This window comes from Equus przewalskii, chromosome 13, assembly GCF_037783145.1.
Source record: "Equus przewalskii isolate Varuska chromosome 13, EquPr2, whole genome shotgun sequence".
Classification (NCBI taxonomy): domain Eukaryota; kingdom Metazoa; phylum Chordata; class Mammalia; order Perissodactyla; family Equidae; genus Equus; species Equus przewalskii.
Genome location: NC_091843.1, coordinates 20993662 through 21011368, shown reverse-complemented (window position 1 = coordinate 21011368; position 17707 = coordinate 20993662). Strand labels below are relative to the sequence as shown.

General features: G+C 44.6%; 2 protein-coding genes and 1 long non-coding RNA gene across 14 annotated transcripts in view; 2 read left to right on the top strand and 1 right to left on the bottom strand.

Annotated features, from left to right (window-relative positions):
* The window catches only part of ITK (IL2 inducible T cell kinase), a 66380-nt gene extending 60810 nt beyond the window's left edge, over nt 1-5570 (top strand). For both annotated transcript variants that reach the window (XM_008514945.2, XM_008514935.2), the window contains exon 17: nt 2933-5570. In XM_008514945.2, the coding sequence (XP_008513167.1) occupies nt 2933-3004 (72 nt within the window). In that variant the 3' untranslated portion in view covers nt 3005-5570. The remainder of the gene's footprint in view (nt 1-2932) is intronic.
* On the bottom strand, nt 175-15759 carry LOC139075263 (uncharacterized). Of its 3 annotated transcripts, none has more exons than XR_011525471.1 (3): nt 15625-15759; nt 15409-15469; nt 175-301 (listed from the first exon to the last, which is right to left on the bottom strand). It is a non-coding gene; the product is annotated as an uncharacterized lncRNA (long non-coding RNA). The 3 variants fall into 3 exon arrangements; XR_011525470.1 differs by lacking the exon at nt 175-301 and adding an exon at nt 7457-13895; XR_011525472.1 differs by lacking the exon at nt 175-301 and adding an exon at nt 13796-13928.
* Nucleotides 14499-17707, top strand: part of CYFIP2 (cytoplasmic FMR1 interacting protein 2) — a 125247-nt gene continuing 122038 nt past the window's right edge. For 2 of the 9 annotated variants that reach the window (XM_070570396.1, XM_070570390.1), the window contains exons 1-2: nt 14576-14643; nt 14891-15057. The gene's annotated coding sequence lies outside the window, so the exon portion shown is untranslated. The other 7 variants (XM_008514973.2, XM_070570389.1, XM_070570397.1 and 4 more) reach the window with 5 other exon arrangements.

The following is a 17707-nucleotide window of genomic DNA, read 5'->3' as shown; positions in this document are numbered from 1 at the left end:
TTTATCTATCTATACGTCAAGATGTTAATTTTCTGAGGAAAAAAAATCTGTATCATCAAAGAACCATTAAACGTTCATAAAGTTCACTTAGACTGTGAAAATACGAAAATGATTTAATTAAAGTTCATTTTATTCATGCAACAATTCAGAATGGGGAGCCAATGAGTCTGTACCCCCACCCCAGACGTCTCAGTTATCCCATGTTTGGATTACAGGCTGTGCCTTGAGTCACAACAGCACAGGTCTTAGATGTCCTTTGGTGAGTCAGAACATTGTAAATTTCAATGAAAGTCAAAAGTTCCTGAAATAACAATACAAATTCAGATCATTGAGGGGTAACATGGTGGAATTGAAAAAATACAGGATGCTTGGGTTTTGTCTCAACTTTGCCATTTTAGTCATTGACCTTGCACAATTTTCTGAACCTCTTTTCTCTTACTGGTAAGGGAATTAAATAATGCTTATCTGTAAGTTCATAGATCTTTTATAATCAGACACAGAAAAACAAACAATAAAGATGTAAAGGCACAAAACAAATCCAATCCTCTTCGCAAGAATTAAATCCAATAGTAATAATAATGATAGCTGACATTTATTTAGCACATTTTTCTTTTTTAACTTTTTTTGTTTTTTGAAATAATAGACTTTATTGTTTAGAAATTTTAGATTTACAGAAAAATTGAGCAAATGGTACAGAGAGTTCCAATATACCCTCCTCCCCTACTAATAACATTTTGCATTAGTGTGAGATATTTACTCCAATTGTCAACCACTATGGATACATTGTTATTAACTCATGTCTATAGTTTACATTAAGGTTCACTTCCTGCGTTGTATAGTTCTATGAGTCTTAACAAACGTATGATATCATGTATCTACCATTATTGTATCATACAGAAGAGTTTCACTGCCCTAAAATCCACCATGCTTCACCTAATTATCCTTTCCTCCTTCTCTCCAAACCCCTGGAAACTTGATCTTTTTATGGCCCAAGTTTTGCCCTTTCCAGAATGTCATATTGCTGGAATCATACAGTGAGTAGCCTTTTCAGATTAGCTCCTTTCACTTAGCACTATGCATTTAGGATCCCTCCATGTCTTTTCATGGCTTTATATCCCATTTCTTTTTATCACCGAATAATATTCTATTGTATGGATATACCACAGTTTGTTTATTCATTCACCTACTGAAGGACATCTTGGTTGCTTGCAGTTTTTGGCAATTATGAATAAAGCTGCTATAAACATTTGTGTGCAGGTTTTTGTATGGATGTAAATTTTCTGCTCAATTGGGTAAATACTTAAGTGTGATTACTGGATCAGATGGTAACACTGTGTTTAGCTTTGTAAGAAGCTGCGAGATTGTCTTCTGAAGCGGCTGTACCATTTTGTATTCCCATCAGCAATGAGAGTTCCTGTTGCTCTGCATCCTCACCAGCATTTGGTGGTGTCAGTGTTTCAGATTTTAGCCATTCTAACAGGCGTGTAGTGGTATCTCATTGCTGTTTTAATTTTAATTTGCAACTCCCTAAAGACATATGATGTTGAGCACCTTTTCTCCTGCTTATTTGCCATTTGTATATCTTCTTTAATCAGGTGTCTGATCAGATCTTTGGCCTTAATTAGGTTTATTTAATTGGTTTATTTGTTTTCTTGCTGTTGAGTTTTAAGAGGTCTTGTATATTTTGGATATAAGTCCTTTATCACTTATGTGTTTTGAAAATATTTTCTCCCAGCCTATGGCTTGTCATTTCATTTTCTTAACAATGTCTTTGCAGAGCAGAAGTTTTCAGTTTTGACGAAATTCAATATCAATTTTTTCTTTCATGAATTGCGCTTTCAGTGTTGTATCTAAAAACTCATTGCCAAACCCAGGGTCACCCAGATTTTCCCCTATGCTATCTTCTAGAAGTCTTATAGTTTGCATTTTACATTTAGGTCTATGATCCATTTTGATTTAATTTTTGTGAAGGGTTTAAGGTCTGTGTCTAGAGTCATTGTTTTGCATATAGATGTCCAATTGTTCCGGCACCATTTGTTGAAAAGACTACCCTTTCTCTATTGATTTTGCTCCTTTGTCAAAGATCAGCTGACTTTACTTATATGGGTTTATTTACGGGCTCTATTCTGTTCCATTGATTTATTTGTCTGTTCTTTCACCAATACCACACTGTCTTGATTACTGTAGCTTTATAGTAATCAAGCTTTATATACAGCTTTATAGCTTTATAAACAGCTTTATAGGCAGTGTCAGCTTTCTGACTTTGTTCTTCAGTATTGTGTTGCCTATTCTGAGTCTTTTGCCTTTCCATATATAGTTTAGAGTCAGTACGTTAATGTCTACAAAATAACTTGCTGGGATTTTTATCATGATTGTGTTGAGTCTATAGATCACGTTGGAAATAATTGATATCTTAACAATACAGAGTCTTTCTATCCACAAATGTAGAATATTTCTCCATTTATTTAGATCTTCTTGATTTCTTTCATTAGAATTTTATATTTTCCCTAATATAGATCCTGTGTATAATTTCCTAGATTTATACCTAAATATTTTCTTTTTTTGGTGTTATATAGCACTTATTTTATGATGCATTTTTATACATGATTTTATTCAATTCTCACAACAATCTTATGATGTAGATACTATTATTATCTGCATTTTACAGATGGCAAACTGAGGTTCAAAGAGGTTAAATAACCTGCTCAAGGTCACATAGCTAATGAGTGGTAAAGCTGAGATTCAAAAGCAGGCCATCTGATTCCAGAAAAGCTGCTGCCAACAACAAGACATAATGGCCTCAAATACAATATATATGGAAGCATATTTAAAAATCAGCAGGGGCTATTGCTATTGAATTCTGGCTTGCTTTGGATTTAGCTGTGGCATACAAGTACAAGGAACTCACAGAGTTCTTTTCTTCCTTCTCTAGAAACCAGAAGACCGACCACCCTTCTCCAGACTCTTGAGTCAACTGTCTGAAATTGCAGAATCAGGACTTTAGCAGAAACTCAATGGCAAGCCATGGGCTGCAGATCCTGCGTGGGGGAGGGAGGCCCTCCTTCCATAGAGCATTAATGGCTGCCACCAGCCCAGGACTCCCCAGAGACAGCTGGCCTATCACCCTAGTCCCTGAGCTGCCATGGAGGCAGCACCCTGACAGAGGCTGGCACCGGGCCACAGGCAGGAGGTTCAGCCGCTGAACTGGGAGTGGGGCCAGACCAGCGGCGATGTCTCTACCCTCCCTTCAGCCTCTTATCTCTTGTGGTGCACAAACCTCTATCTGACAGCTTTCAGGCAACACTTCTTGCACTTCTTCTTAGCGAAAAGGAGAGACGGGGGTTTGACCCCCGATTATTATTTTTATTGGTACTTTAAACATGGATCTAAAGTTTATGGTCAAAGGACATTTTACTTAGCCTGACAATACGGAACCCCAGGATACGGGGGAAGAGGAATGAGGAGCATGACTTTTTTTCGAGGAGAACTGGTGAGCTAATTAAGGTCAGAAGGAGTGAGCTCTGCCACTGAGATGCTGTCAGCCACAGCTTCCTGCCATAGAGGATGATGGGACAACGGCTCACACCAGAGGCCGGATATTCTGAGAAGCAGCTTTCTGAGGTTTTACTCGTAGAGTGCACTGCCACCTCTCTCCTTGAAGGGAGCATAATGAACTGGGATGAACAATTCTAAGCCCATGGTTGGAGCTCTGGGTATGTGGTACCTGGGCAAGAAGAGGGCATCTGATGGTGGGGTACCTACTGGTACAAAGAAAGGCCTTACATTGTCACCACTCTGATGCTCACCGTTAGTACCGAGCCAGGCAGGTGACTATGCCTCCCCTTCTGCACTGAAGGCCTCTGCAGGCATCCTGGGAGGAATGATTACTTCTGAACACTGACTGACTAAGGACTCCGTTCTTGGTTTTTGTGGCCTCCAGGAATCAGTCCCCTCTCTGCACTATTCCACCCTCATCAGCAGAGGGCAGCATTATGTTGGGCAGTGTGGCCTTGCAGAGAAATTGAAGCTTTTTAAGCTCAAGAGTTTTGCAACTTCAAGGTTGAGGCTTTGAAGCCTCCCACAATTCTAGGAGAAGAACAAGGGGTCTGTTCTTGCTCAAACTATCTGGATGGAAACTGAGTCAGGCACTGAGTTGCGTGCTTCCAAGGTACACAAAGATGCCTACTGTTGGCTGAGCGCTTAAATATGCAAAGTGAATATGTACTGAGCTACAAGGCTTACCTGTAGAATCTCAGTTCACCCTGAGTTCACATCAACCCCATGAGATAGTAGTATTATTTCCATTTTACGAATGATGGAACTGAGGCTTTAAAAAGCCAGGACACCTGCCAGAAGTGGCAGAGCAGGGCAATGTAGAGCCAGGATTCCAGCTCACATCTGTTTGACTCCAATGCAGTTTCTTTATTCCTACTCAACACTGTCTCCTACTGGGAATGAAAGGAATTGCAGAGGAGATAAATACAGCAGAGGGAAAAGACAGAAAGCCAGTAAAGACTTCAACATAGCATCAGCAGCGAGTAATGTCACTCCTGCGTAGACACCTATGGTTGGGGGTGTGGCCCTCCAACTTGAATAGCATCTTCTTTTTCTTCGTCGGTATTCTCACCTTGGTCAGAGTTAATGACTTTGGAGTTACTCAGTTAATCAAGCCTTTGATTCACCCAACCCATGAGAGTCATGTTGCATGAAGCCATTTATAGGTGAGCTTCAAAGCAGCTTTAAAAGATTCTTCTGCAGCATATAAATGCTTCCTTTAATTATCATTCCAACTTTGAGTTGGCTGCAGTCTTCTTGAACACTTTGTGGGCAAGGGTATTCCCTGATGTAAGAGAGATTTAATTTTCCCACAGTATTCAGGTAAAACTTTTAGAGGAATTACTGGATGGTGATGCAATTGGCTCTCTCTAAATCATGTGACATTTTGACGGGCTGGAGATTCAGATGTATAACTTTTAACTATGATTATTGTGAAACTGGGAGCCTCAAGATAAAACTCTAACATCCAGAAGATGATTTTATTCAACTTATCCAAAATCATCGTTATTTACTTTCACACATTTTGTACATTCTCTTTTGGAACCCTTAATTAGAGATAATTTCTGGAACATCCAGCCTGGAAGGAAAACATGGGAATTGACTGATTTCTATGGTCTGGTTTAGAAAATTCCCCTTACATGATATTATCTCGTTCAAGCTCAGATTTGTTGGGGCCATAACCCAACATGTGAGGATAGTTAACCTCCCAGTGTCATATCCTGCAAAATGGGCTTCCTGCCTGTTTTTTTTTCCTCTCACATGAAAATGGTGCCATGTGGTCACAGGGAATTCCCTTATACAAGGTTTTGGTTCTATTTGGGTTTTATAGATTTTGCATTTTGTACCTTTTGAGACTATGTATTTATATTTGGATAGATTGAATATTTATTAGTGTACAGTCATTGCTAGTGTTCACATTAAAAATGTTACCAATATCCTTTACCCTTTGTAAAGCACACGAAGTTAAAGGTTGGGTGTAGCAAATAAAGCTGTATATTTTCATAAAAATGCTATATATGGCCTGGGTTCCATATTTATCCAAATGTCAAACAACCAAAAATTTTCCTTAAGTAAAAATGGTTACATGGTTTCCTGTTCCACAGACAAGTGAAGACTATATGTCCTTCGACAACATTTGTTCAACAAGTAAACATCAAATGCTTCTGACTTTTCTATGATCCGCTGGGCTGAGTGCTGCAAAAACAAAGATGAAAAGGGCTTTTTCAAGAATCTCCAGGTATGGTTGGGAAGGCAGACATATAAACAAGGATTCTTAGAGCAATTAGAGCAACAACAGAAGTATGGTCAAAGAAGAGAAGAGCTCAGAAAAAAGTGATGGAATCTGTCAGGGGAAGGGTACCATCAGGGGAAAGTTACCATCAGGGGAAAGGTACCGTCAGGGGAAACTTCCTAGAACCTTGCTACTCATAGTGTGGTCCATGGTCCAGCAACAGCAGTATGACCAGCTTGTGACAAATGCATATTCTCTGGCTTCACCCTGAGACCCACTGAATGAGAATCTGCCTTTTAACAAGATCCACAGGTGATCATATGCATATTAAAGTTTGGGAAGCACTGCCGTGGAAAACAATGTCTGACTCAGTTTTGAAGATGAATTATGTTTGGATTTATTTATTTATTTTTGCTAAGCAAGTGGACAGAAATAAGAGAAATACTTTCCAGGTAGAGGGAGAAAGGAAACAATGTATTGGGAAGCAATTATCAGTTTGCCATTGCTACAGCACAAGGGGTGCGTGCGTGCGCGCGCGCGCGTGTGTGTGTGTGTGTGGTCTTGACAAGAGTGAGGATGATAGGACTAGGCAAATTGAAACTGAGGCTATAAATCCAGGCAAGGATAATGTTTTAAAAGACAAAAAAAGTTTGAACTGTACCTATAGACAGAAAAGATGTCATTGAGCAAGGGGAGAAGGTCAAATGTGCGTTTAAAAATATACTCTGGCTGCAGTGTGGTGAGTGGATTTGAGAGAGATGAAGCTGGGGGAAGAGAAACCAATTTGGAGATGATTTTTGCTTTGCTCCTAGTACCAAATTATTGTTCATATTCATTCACTGTCATCTGCTGTGTGGGTGACGTGGAAATTGTAATTCTGAGTTCTTCAGTCACAGTTGGACAGCAATGAATAGCTGTTCCCTTCCCTCTTAAAATCCTGGTGAAATAAAAGGATTATTACAGTTTCGGCGTGTTGAGTTCTCCCTGTACCTTTCAGTTTATCAATGCCCGCGTCCACGGTAGGAGCCTGTTCATGCACCAGAGGACCACTAGGTACTGGTAAGAAAGCTTGTGGCTTCCACATGGTCCTTTGTGGGACTCACCTCTGGGCTTTACTCCCACTGACAAATGATCCAGATAGGAAACTTCTAAAATGGACTGGATGAACAGCTTCGCTTTTTAGAGGATTCATCCTGCAGACCCTACTCTCCCTGGAATCTCCCAATACACAAGTCCACCACTCTGAGGAAGAGACAGAACATACCCCTTTCGGCAAGGTGGGCAGTGTGTCTGTGTGTCAGCATGTGCAGAGGGAGCTGCGCATTTCCTGGTTAGAGGGGCTCAGAAAGGCGATCTGATCAGAGAGGGTTGGAGGTCAAGCTGCATTCGCACAGAAGGCACATGTTTTTACGTAGACTATATATTTATTTGCCGTGGCTTTGAGGCAGGTACCGGAAATTTGGTGCACTAAAGCCCTCTCCCCAAAGCCACCCCTTGGCAACAGCACTGTGTGTGTATGTTTGAGTGCATGTGTGTATCAGTGTGGGTGCATGTGTGTGCACGTTTATGTGTATGAGTGTGTCTTCAATGACTTTGAGATTCTCCCCAAGGCATGATGTGTAGTTGGCTTGTGAGATAACAGAATCATAGAAATACTGTTAGAAGGAGTTTCAGAGATGACTTATTTATTTTATGAATAGTTACCATTTGCCTGCCATTGCTTGACACTGTGTTAGGTACATAGATGAAGAAGATACCTTGGCAGTTAGGGACCAAACACATCACACTCAAATTAGGATAATTCAAGGAGGGCTTATTTACAAAAGGACTGTTTAAAACAGTGTGCATCAGGTTTAGGAGAGCCACAGGAGGTAGTACAGAGGAAAATAACAGCCAAGGCGCAGTTACCACCCACAGTCCTGAAAAGATGAGGACAGGGAGGGGTCATTTTGAATGTGGAAGCAGAAAGTCACCTGGAGAAGGTTGACTTGAGAGGAGAGGACCTTTAGTGAGGGACAGAGGGAGCCCAAGGCAGCATCACAAGAAGGAAACCAGAGGAATAAATATGCTGACCACACTCTCTTCCCGTCCCCCCATCAACTGCTGGGGCTTCTTGTTGGCCAGAGAACAAGGAAGCCCTAGTAGGGTAGTCCACAGAGGTCAGTCTCCAGGGCCAGAGAGCAGGGTGAGAAGAGTGGAGTGGATCTGGAAGAGCAAAGAGAAGATGTCCAGCACAGACATCAACCCTTCCTGTAAGACACTCTCAAGTAGTAAAAAAGTCCAACACATAAACAAATACAGCTTATCCTCATTCTTGCAGATTCCACATTTGCAAATTTTGTCTACTCACTCAAATTTATTTGTAACCACCAAATCAAGATTTGCAGCCCTTTCCCAGTCATTTCATGATATGTTCAGGCCCAGAGCAGTGAAAAATTTGAGTCATTCTACACACACATTCTCAGTTAAGGTTGAACAAGGCGATGGTCTGCCTTCTTGCTTCAGCTCTCATACTGTAAACAAGTGTCCTTTTCATGGTGTATTTAGTGCCACATCTTTTGCACTTGTGTACTTTTCACTGGTCATTTTGCTATTTAAAATGGCCCTCAAGCATAGTGCTGAAGTGCTGTCTAGTGTTCCTAAGTGCAAGCAGGCTGTGATGTGCCTTACGAGGAAAATATGTGTGTTAGATAAGTTTCACTCAGGCACAAGTCATAGTGCTGTTGACTGTGAGTTCAATGTTACGGAGTTAACGATATATATTAAATAAGGTGTCTTTGAACAGAAATGTGCATAAAACAAGGTTATGTACTGATTGTTGATGAAAATTTTGTGACCAGAGGCTCACAGGAACCTAACCCTGTATCTCCCCTGGGAGCACTGGTTCAGCATTCACTAATTCTGTGTTCATGGTGACTTTATAAAACATAACCACCAAATAATGAGAATCAACTGTGATTACAAAAGAATGGTGTAGGTTATCTGATGGAGCGGTGGTCACAATACAGTGAGAGCACAGAGAAAGAGGTGAAAATACACAAGGGATCAAGGAGGGCTTCACAGAGGAAGTGACGTTTGACCTGTGTCTTGAAAGGTAAATAGGAGTTCCCAAGAAGGAGAAGGTCTGGAAAGACATTTCAGGCAGAGAAACGGGCATGCATAAAAACACATCTTATTCCACCTACTTCCATTGCATTATTTTTATGTTAGGACTGGGAGCCTTGAGGCTCAAAGCCAGCAGGCACTGACCACATTCATAGGGGAATTAGTTGAAAGAGTCAAGTGGATTCTGATTCCTCACCTTCTAGGTTCACCTCCACCTAATTGCTCTACACCTGTCTAGAGCTACTAAGGAATTTCTTGTCCCTTTTCATTTTCTCAAACTGATTGTAAGTACAAGTGTCCATAAGCTGAGAAAAGCTATACATTCACTTGTTTTTCTGTTTTGTATCTCAAAGTACTTTCCCATCCAAGATGACGTTGGATTTCTACAGTAGCTTTGGGATGGACATTGGGGCCGGAGGTCTCACTTGAAGAAAAGGGAAGTGATGCACAGAGAGCATGCCTGACGTTCTAGAGCTACGTAACACAAGTGAGATTAGAACTCAGATCTTACTCTAAGGCTCATACCTTCTTCCTAGAGATCACATCAAAATTCAAGCCATGTTAATAATAACAACAATAATAATAATAATAAACGATCCCATTTTTGCACACTTAACAATGTACCAGACTCAGCTTAGTGTGTTGCATTTACCCTTTCATTTAATCCTCCCAGGAACCCAAGGGATAGGTACAATTATGATCATCTTACTTTTACAGATGAGCAGTGCAGGGCTCAGTAAATTAGAGAAATCATTCACGGTCCCACAATTAGTAATGGCAGAATGGGGGCTTGAAGCCAGACCTGTCTGTTCCCGAATTCCATGCTCCCAGCTGTTCCATGGGGCGCATTATAGGCCCACTCATGCTAGCCTCTGAGAATACAGCAGCACTCACCTCGGCTATGTTGTTGATTCCCAATCCAGTTCAGAATATGCTCAGACCCTCTTTACCAGTTCTTTTTCAGAATTCTCGTAAATAATATTTGTTTAAATAAAGATGAAATGTTACTTGCCATCAAGCTGTGTGTAAAAGATCTGACCTTCAAGGGAGGCCAGCTCTCCAGAAGTTGTGGGAAATGAGCAAAGTGAGGGAAAGACAGCAGAGAAGGGAAGGAATGGGTTTCCAAATGGCCCAGGATAGAGCTGCAGTGTTTCAGCCACAAAAAGTCTTCAATTTTTTTTTTTTTTGAGGAAGGTTAGCCCTGAGCTAATACCATCTGTGCCCATCTTCCTCTACTTTATATGCAGGCCGCTGCCACAGCATGGCTTGATGAGCTGTGTGTAGGTCCATGCCTGGGATCCGAACCAGCAAACCCCAGGCTGCCGAAGTGGAGAGCATGAATTTAACCACTATGCCGCTGGGCCAGGCCCCAAAATCCACAATATTTTACCTATAAAATAAGAGGGCTACTTCTTAGGATTTTGTGAGGATTAAAGGAGCCATCCACATAAAGTGCTTAGCATAGAGGCTGGTCCCAAATAAACATCCAATAAATGTTAGTTTAGAAATATATGCTTTAACAAATTATTTCAGATTCAAAGAAGGAAATAAGCAACCCAGTTTCCTATGGAAAGTCCTCGGTCTGGCTTCAGTCACCTTGGGCAACCCTTCTTTTTTGGCCTCAGTTGTTTCACCTATAAAATGAGGCAATTTTGAGTAATGGTCAGGTTTTATCTAAGCAATAATAAATTGGGTAACTGACCATCAAGTTTCTCTTTTCCTGCTAACTACACAAATGTTAACTACACAAACCAAATGTGTGAGCCTATTGTAGGGAACCCACAGCACAGAGGGATTTTTAAAAAATTTTTCTTTCCAACTCATACCCTTTTCCTCCTTTCTTTTAAAAAATTTATTCCTAATTCAAAATTTTTTTAATGTAATGCATCCATGTAACTTGCATAAATATGCTTTTAGAATAAGGTGGTGTTTTAATGAATACGTGGATTCCGTTTGGGAGGGGGGGAAATGAGGCTGTGTGTGATTTTGGTTAAAAGCATAAGTTTTGGTTGCACTTGGGCAAGTTATTTAGCCTGCCTTAGTTTCCTCAATTGCAAAATGGGGCTAACAATTATATTTTCCTCACAGGATAATTGTGAATGTTAAATGAGATAATGCACTTGGTAAATGTTAGCCATTATTATTAATATTAGTATTTGTGTTTTCTCTCTCCAGAACCAATTCTCATGCCCATTCTAGATCCTCCACTGTTGGTTTCTATTGAAGCAGGGTTTGCCGATGGATTTTAAATAGAGACCTAGACGTCCTAAGCGACTTGAGGCTTTTCTAAAAACAAGGCAATATTGTCAAACATGGAACCCACATTGCATGGGCCACAGCTTTGCAACAGGCAAAGCAATTCTCACCTCTAGCTTCAATCCTCTTATTGCTGATGGTGCAGCCTGGGGTTGGACATGAAGGAAATCTGAAGGCAGTAGACAGACAGCAACAAATTTCCCTGGAAACGCACAAGCTAAGATTTCTTTCTTTTTTTTTTTTTTTGAGGAAGATTAGCCCTGAGCTAACATCTGCTGCCAATCCTCCTCTTTTTGCTGAGGAAGACTGGCCCTGAGCTAACATCCATGCCCATCTTCCTCTATATGTGGGTCATCTACCACAGCATGACTTGCCAAGCTGTGCGATGTCCACACCTGGGATCCAAACTGGCGAACCCCGGACCACGGAAGTGGAAAGTGCTCACTTAACTGCTGCGCCACCGGAATGGCCCCTAAGATTTCATTTTTGATTATTCATTCAACACATTTTTTACTGAACTTCTATTTGGTACTAGTCTCTGAGGATACAACGGGGAACAAGACAGAGACATCCCTGCTTTCTTAGATTTTTATGCTCTCATGGTGGTATGCAAGCAAGTATATAACCAATTACAACACAGCATAACACGCGGTATGATAGAGAAAGCCCAGGGGCTAGGGGAGCATAGGCGACTAACCCTAACCTAACCCAGATGTGGAGGGATCATGGAGGAAGAGACATCTAAGTGGATACAAGAAGGATGAATAGAAGTCAGGCGGCAAACTAGAGAAAGGGTGGAAGGGGAGGGACACGAGGACAGACAAATTCCAAGCAAAATGCCCAACTTGTGCAAAGGCCAAACGCAAGAGAGAAGACAGCAAATTTGGGGAACTAAAAGGTTCCTGTTAGCTGAAGCATAGCAAGCTTGTTCACAGCAGAAGAGACAGGAGAGGTAGCCGCCAGATCACGAAAACCCTGTAGGCCGTGATAAGGAGTTGGGACTCCATGGTGAGAGCTGTGGGGAGCTCGGGAAGTGCTTTCCGTATGGCAGGGGCCTGTCCTTTGCTTTACTTCAGGCGATTTTCCACATGCACAGGGACCCTGGAGTGCATCCAACCTACTTCACCAAACAGATGGGGAAACAGAGGTGAAGTGACTTGCCTAAGATCGCTTAGTTGCATAACTAGGAGCAAAAGGCAAGCCTCAGGGTTTCCAACACAGTGGTTTCAACCAGACCACGTTGCTCCCCTTATAAGCCAATAGAATTCAGGGGTCAGGGAATTATTTTTGCCTAAGCTCTATCTAAATATATATGTCATCATCTTTTTTGTTTTTAAATAACTTGTTCCTGAAAAGTGAAAAGACCGGGAAGGAACAACAGGGACAAATATGTCTTCCAGAAATCTACAATATCCAAAATGGTATGCCCTTTAGAATGAAAATCCAATCTCTCATTGTTACATATTTGTAATCACTGACACTTAAAAATCCTAAGGATCACAGTGGAAAATGGAAAATTTAAAAAAGAAAGGAAGAGAGAAACCTCAATTCTGTTTTTAAAGCCATCCTCCACAAACACCCCCACAGCTTTCTCACATGGTATCAGGGACAGAAATGCATGTGTGTGTCCATATATATATCTATATATATCTCTATATTATGATATATCTAAGTCATACTTTCTGAAACAGCAATTTAAATTAGAGCGGGTGATGTAACTAACACCAAACCACAAAGGATCTTGAATTCTGAGTGCCTGGGAAGTGTCACGAGATCAGTGAGGGCAAAGATTTTTCACAAGTTCTTTGCTGAGACATGAGTAATGTGGCTCCTCTATAAATAGGCCCTGATAGGAATAGCTGAGTGATTAAATACAGATTTGTGAGCTCTAGCATTATTCACAATAGCTAAAACACGGAGGCAATCCAAGTGTCTATCAAAGAAACGACAGATAAGCAAAATGTGCATAAATGTGCAGTGGAATATTATTCAGCCTTAAAAAGGAAGGAAATTTTGACATATGCTACAATATGGATGAAACTTAAGGACATTGTACTAAGTGAAATAAGCGGTTTCAAAAAGACAAATACTCTGCGATTCCACTTATATGAGATACTTAGTCAAAATCGGAGACAGAAAACAGAATGGTGGTAGCCAGGTGCTCGGGGAGGGAGGTTGGGGAGTTAGCGTTCAATGGGTATAGAGTTCAGTTTTACAAGATAAAAAGAGCTCTGGAGATGGATGGTGGCAACGGCTGCACAACATTATGAATGTATTTAATGCCTCTGAACTATACACTTAAAAATGGTTGCAATGATACATTTTATATTATGTAAATTTGTGAGTCTCATGGAAACACTTCAGAAAGGTTCCCTTGTAGCAGGACTTTATTCCTCATATCTATATACATCTTGAAATGTCTCAACTGCTTCAAATTATTTACCCTATGAAGTCGGAAGGGCAACTATTATTCCCCACATTATAGATATGAGGGCCTACCAGGAATAGAATGGTGAAGCGATTTGCTAAAGGATCCCAAGGTTGGGATTTGGTGTGCTCCGACTTCAGCGGCTGCATCTCAGTGAGACCCGTTTTCGGAGAGCCCTAAATGGCAGGTAAGCCTTGAAGAGAAAGATGCCTATCCTCTCAGGTCCTTCTCTGCTTGGCCAGGAAATCCTTCCCGTCACGATATATTTTCCTTTTCGTCCGTTAGGCAGTTCGTCCTGAATGAAGTTGAGGCAGGTCCCTGTTTAAGAGATGGCAGCTTCGGGGATTCGAACTGAAAGGGATTGAGTTGTTCTTGAGCAGAGGAGCAGCATTAGAGACCAGACTCGATTGGCGGAGGCCCCTCTTCCCACCCCTAGACTTATTTTCTAGCACTTCACCCGGTTCCTTCCTTCACAGGACTTTTCCCAGCCGTAACTGGGACCTTTGCTGGTTTAACGTATGCCCTCTTTGATAAACAAGTTTCAAAAGGGCAGGGACCCTGTCTTTTGTACACCAGTGCACATCCAGCTCCTGGCACGGTACTTGGAACAAAATAGCTGCTCAATAAATATTCGGTAGAGAAATGAGCGCTTGCAAATAATGTGAGATCAATGAGATCCAAATGGATCCCCAAGCTTCCGTCCTCCCACGGCTGCAGGTGTGGCTCCCAGGCACGGGAGTCTGGGCGCAAGTCCTCCCCTCCAGAGCAGGGGAGTTGGCTGTCCGGGAGCGGGAGCCCGGGGTGTAGGTCGGGGATGCGCGGGCCGCAGAGAGGGGCGAGCCGGGAGCCCCTCGCCGCAGCCATTTCCTGCTCTTTGTGCGGCCGCCGCGCAGCGAAGGGGCCGGGCACCGGCGGGGAGGCGGAGCCACGGCGAGCGGAGGGGCGGGGCCGAGGGCGGGGCCGAGCGCGGCGGCCGGCTGAGCGGAGCCGGGCAGAGCATCCTGTGCCCGGGCGCGGTGCCCTGCCGTAGCCTTGGGCCCCTCCCCTGGACCTGCCGCACACCCAGGTAAGCGGCGCTCGCAGGCCTCCGGGGCGGCGCAGGGACTGGGATGCTGCTGGGGACAGCGATGTGGCCATGAGGATGCGCGAGGGGCCAGCGCACCTTCTCCCAGCCCGTTGGGGGCGCTCGGCGTGGAGCCCGGGCTAGCGCGGCCTGGGGTCCCCGGAAGCCCCCGGAGACGGCACCCCAGGCCCTACGCGGGCCCCTTCCCCCTCCCGCTCACCCCGGGCCCCGCGGCACGGACCCCCTGCAGGAAGGCGCGGACACACAGCGGGGCTCGGGCGGGTCGTCGGCGGCGGCATCAGCAGGTGCGCGGCCTGGGCCGGAGCCGCCGGCCCTAGAGGAAGCGGCGCTAATCCCGAGCACCGGAGACACCTGCAGCGGCCGCGAGCTCGGCGGCGGCGACATCCCCGCGCCCAGGTACTGCAGAGCGCCGGCCGCCGCCTTTGCGCCGCGGCCACCATCGCCTCCCCCAGGGCCAGCGAGAGCCGCCTGGACCCGCCTGGCAGCCGCCTGGGGCACACAGCGCCCTGCGGGGAACGTGCGATGGGTGGGGCGAGGGGCGAAGCGGCGGTGTTTGGGTGTGGGGGCTTTAATGAGACAGGAGGCACTTCTGACCCGCTTTGAAGCCTTCTGGCCTAGACTAGCATCGCTCTCTCTCTCCGGCTGGCTGAGGGTGGGGAAGGAGGTGGGGGGAAGGGGACGAGTGGGCTGACTGCTGGGGAAAAGGTTGGGTTTTCTTGAGCTCTGAAGAATGGGGAAGATGCCTACCTGTCTGTTGTGGCTTCTGTTTTCCAGGATAGCCCTCCCCCTCGGTGGGTCCACACCGCCTCTGTGAAAAGGAAGAGAAGGGGGTGCTCTCTGTTTTGGGGTGAAGGTGGGGGCGGGAAGCATGTTCCATCAGGAGCATTGTTCTCTGTAGGGAGAACCTGGCAGGGAAGGTCACTAGGACTGCCCAGGTGCCCTCCCCGGACCAAGGAATCTGACCTGTGCTTGCCTAGTTTCCCCAGCACAGCAGAAACCCAAGGGCTGATGGGCCGTCAGCTCCCCTTCTAGCCAGGCCAAGAAGAGGGCAATGATCTTTTCCTGCCAGCTGGTGGGTGCCTGTGCCCTCATGGCATAGGCAGGGAGACTGGGGCAGTCCTGCGGGCCTGAGGGGCAAATCACGTGACAGTGCTGGTTCCCATGCTCCCCCTTTCCACCTCCAGCCTGTGTCCCCTTTAGGGTGAGGGCTCTTCTCTTACTCTTGGGCACAGCCCCTGTTGGAAGCCATGCTGGCAACCCTGGAGATCGCAGATGTTGGAGGACAAAAATCTAGGTCCATGTCCCTGGGCAGGATTGTGAGTGCCTTGAAGGTTGTTTTCTCCACCATCAGATCTTCTCTGTGACTGTCCCTGAGGCCTCCCAGCTCCATTGCCATACAGTGCCCTGTGCTGCCCCCATTCTCCTGTGTCAGAAGTTGTTTTCAAGAAAAGAGCCAGTGAAAGTGTATATCCTCAAGAGCTAAATACACAAAGATTTCCTATTCAGTACAGAGCAGGTGCTTCAGAAGTCATTTGACCAGAAGGGAAATAGGCTGGGAGGCATGTTAATGGGAAACAAAGCTTTAAGTCAAAATTTTTGACGTCTCTCCTGGTGGAATTTCAGGCAGTGGGCTGGAAGTGGGAGTAGGGAGCTAGGTAGCAATTTTGGGGAACAGCACTCTGAAATGAAAATATCTAGCAGCTCTCAGCTCTGATTGCTGTAAGGGCAGCTTTGGCCCTGAGGGCAGAAATATGTGGGAGTGTGTGTTTGTGTAACTGGTCAGGGGTTACTGTCGCTAGCAGGCATTTATTGAGCACCAGTGTCCACTTGGGGGAGGTGAAACTTTCCTGTGGATATAGAGCTACGGGATGGCGCTGGCTGCCGTCTACCAAGACAGTTACTAGGCCACAAGGAGAGTGTGTTGTTGCTTACAAAGCCAGTGCTTCTGGCTAGTTCTGCACACTGAGCCTCTGGCTGGAGGCATTCGCTCTCTGCTCACTAAGCTTCTTTATTATATTTCCCGGCCAGTTCTGACCGGTTTTATAGGCACCCAAGCCCGCCTTGTTCAGTCCCTGCTGGAAATGGGAAAGGAAAAACTTGCTTTAGGCATTGGGCCAAGAGTGGGGTCTTAAACCCAGTAAGAGTGGAGAGCTTTACTCAGATGGGATCAGAGGCTGGCCCAGAGAAGGAAATAGGCATGAATTTAAAAACTGGGAAAGGGCCCCAGGAGAACACTCTATGTCCCCTCTGATAAATCACGCCTTCTTGTGTGCATTTCGCTGAGCCTCCACTGCTGTCATTGACCAGCAAGCTGAATTAGGTCATGAATAAGCCACAAGCTAATTAATATTGGGGACAACGCTCCTGGAAAACAGTGAGAGCTCCAGTCTCCACGTTTGAGGATCGGCCCACACTCTCAGAGCTGTTTCTTTGGGCCGCTGTCAGCCCCAGGGTTCCACCAAGAGCGTCACAAAATGGCCTTTTGTAGCCTCCATGTGGCCACCATAACAATGAGTCTATTTCTTTACTGGCATGTATTAATTATTCACTTGTAGTTGACGAAACCAGACATCAGTCACCTCATTGGGGTCTTTGTAAAAGACCTTTGGTCCTGTTGTTTTGAGGAACAAAGCTATGTTTAGGATCCAGAGGATGGACCCTGCATTAGTAGTAGAGGTGGGGCAGGGGAGTGGAGCACGCTGCTGCCTTCTCGGCGGTGAGTGGCAGGCCAGCAGTGGTGGGGAAGCAGCTAGTATTTCATGGGGTGCTCTTATTAAATGGGGGATGCATGAAAGTAGTAAGTACTATTATATTTATATATTTATTGTTATGATGTATTAATTATGTAATCATTAAGAATGTGGCTCACGTGTGTAGTCAACCCACAGCTCTTACCAACCCCTCGACCTCCAGAGCCTCCCTGGATTTTGTTTTTCCCAGGGGAGTTGGTCTCTGTGACCAAGAAACTCAGCCCCAGGTTTACCTGCAGAAGGCAACCGAAGGAGCGGTGAGACATGGTGTCAGTAAGGGCGTCCGGTAGGCAGTG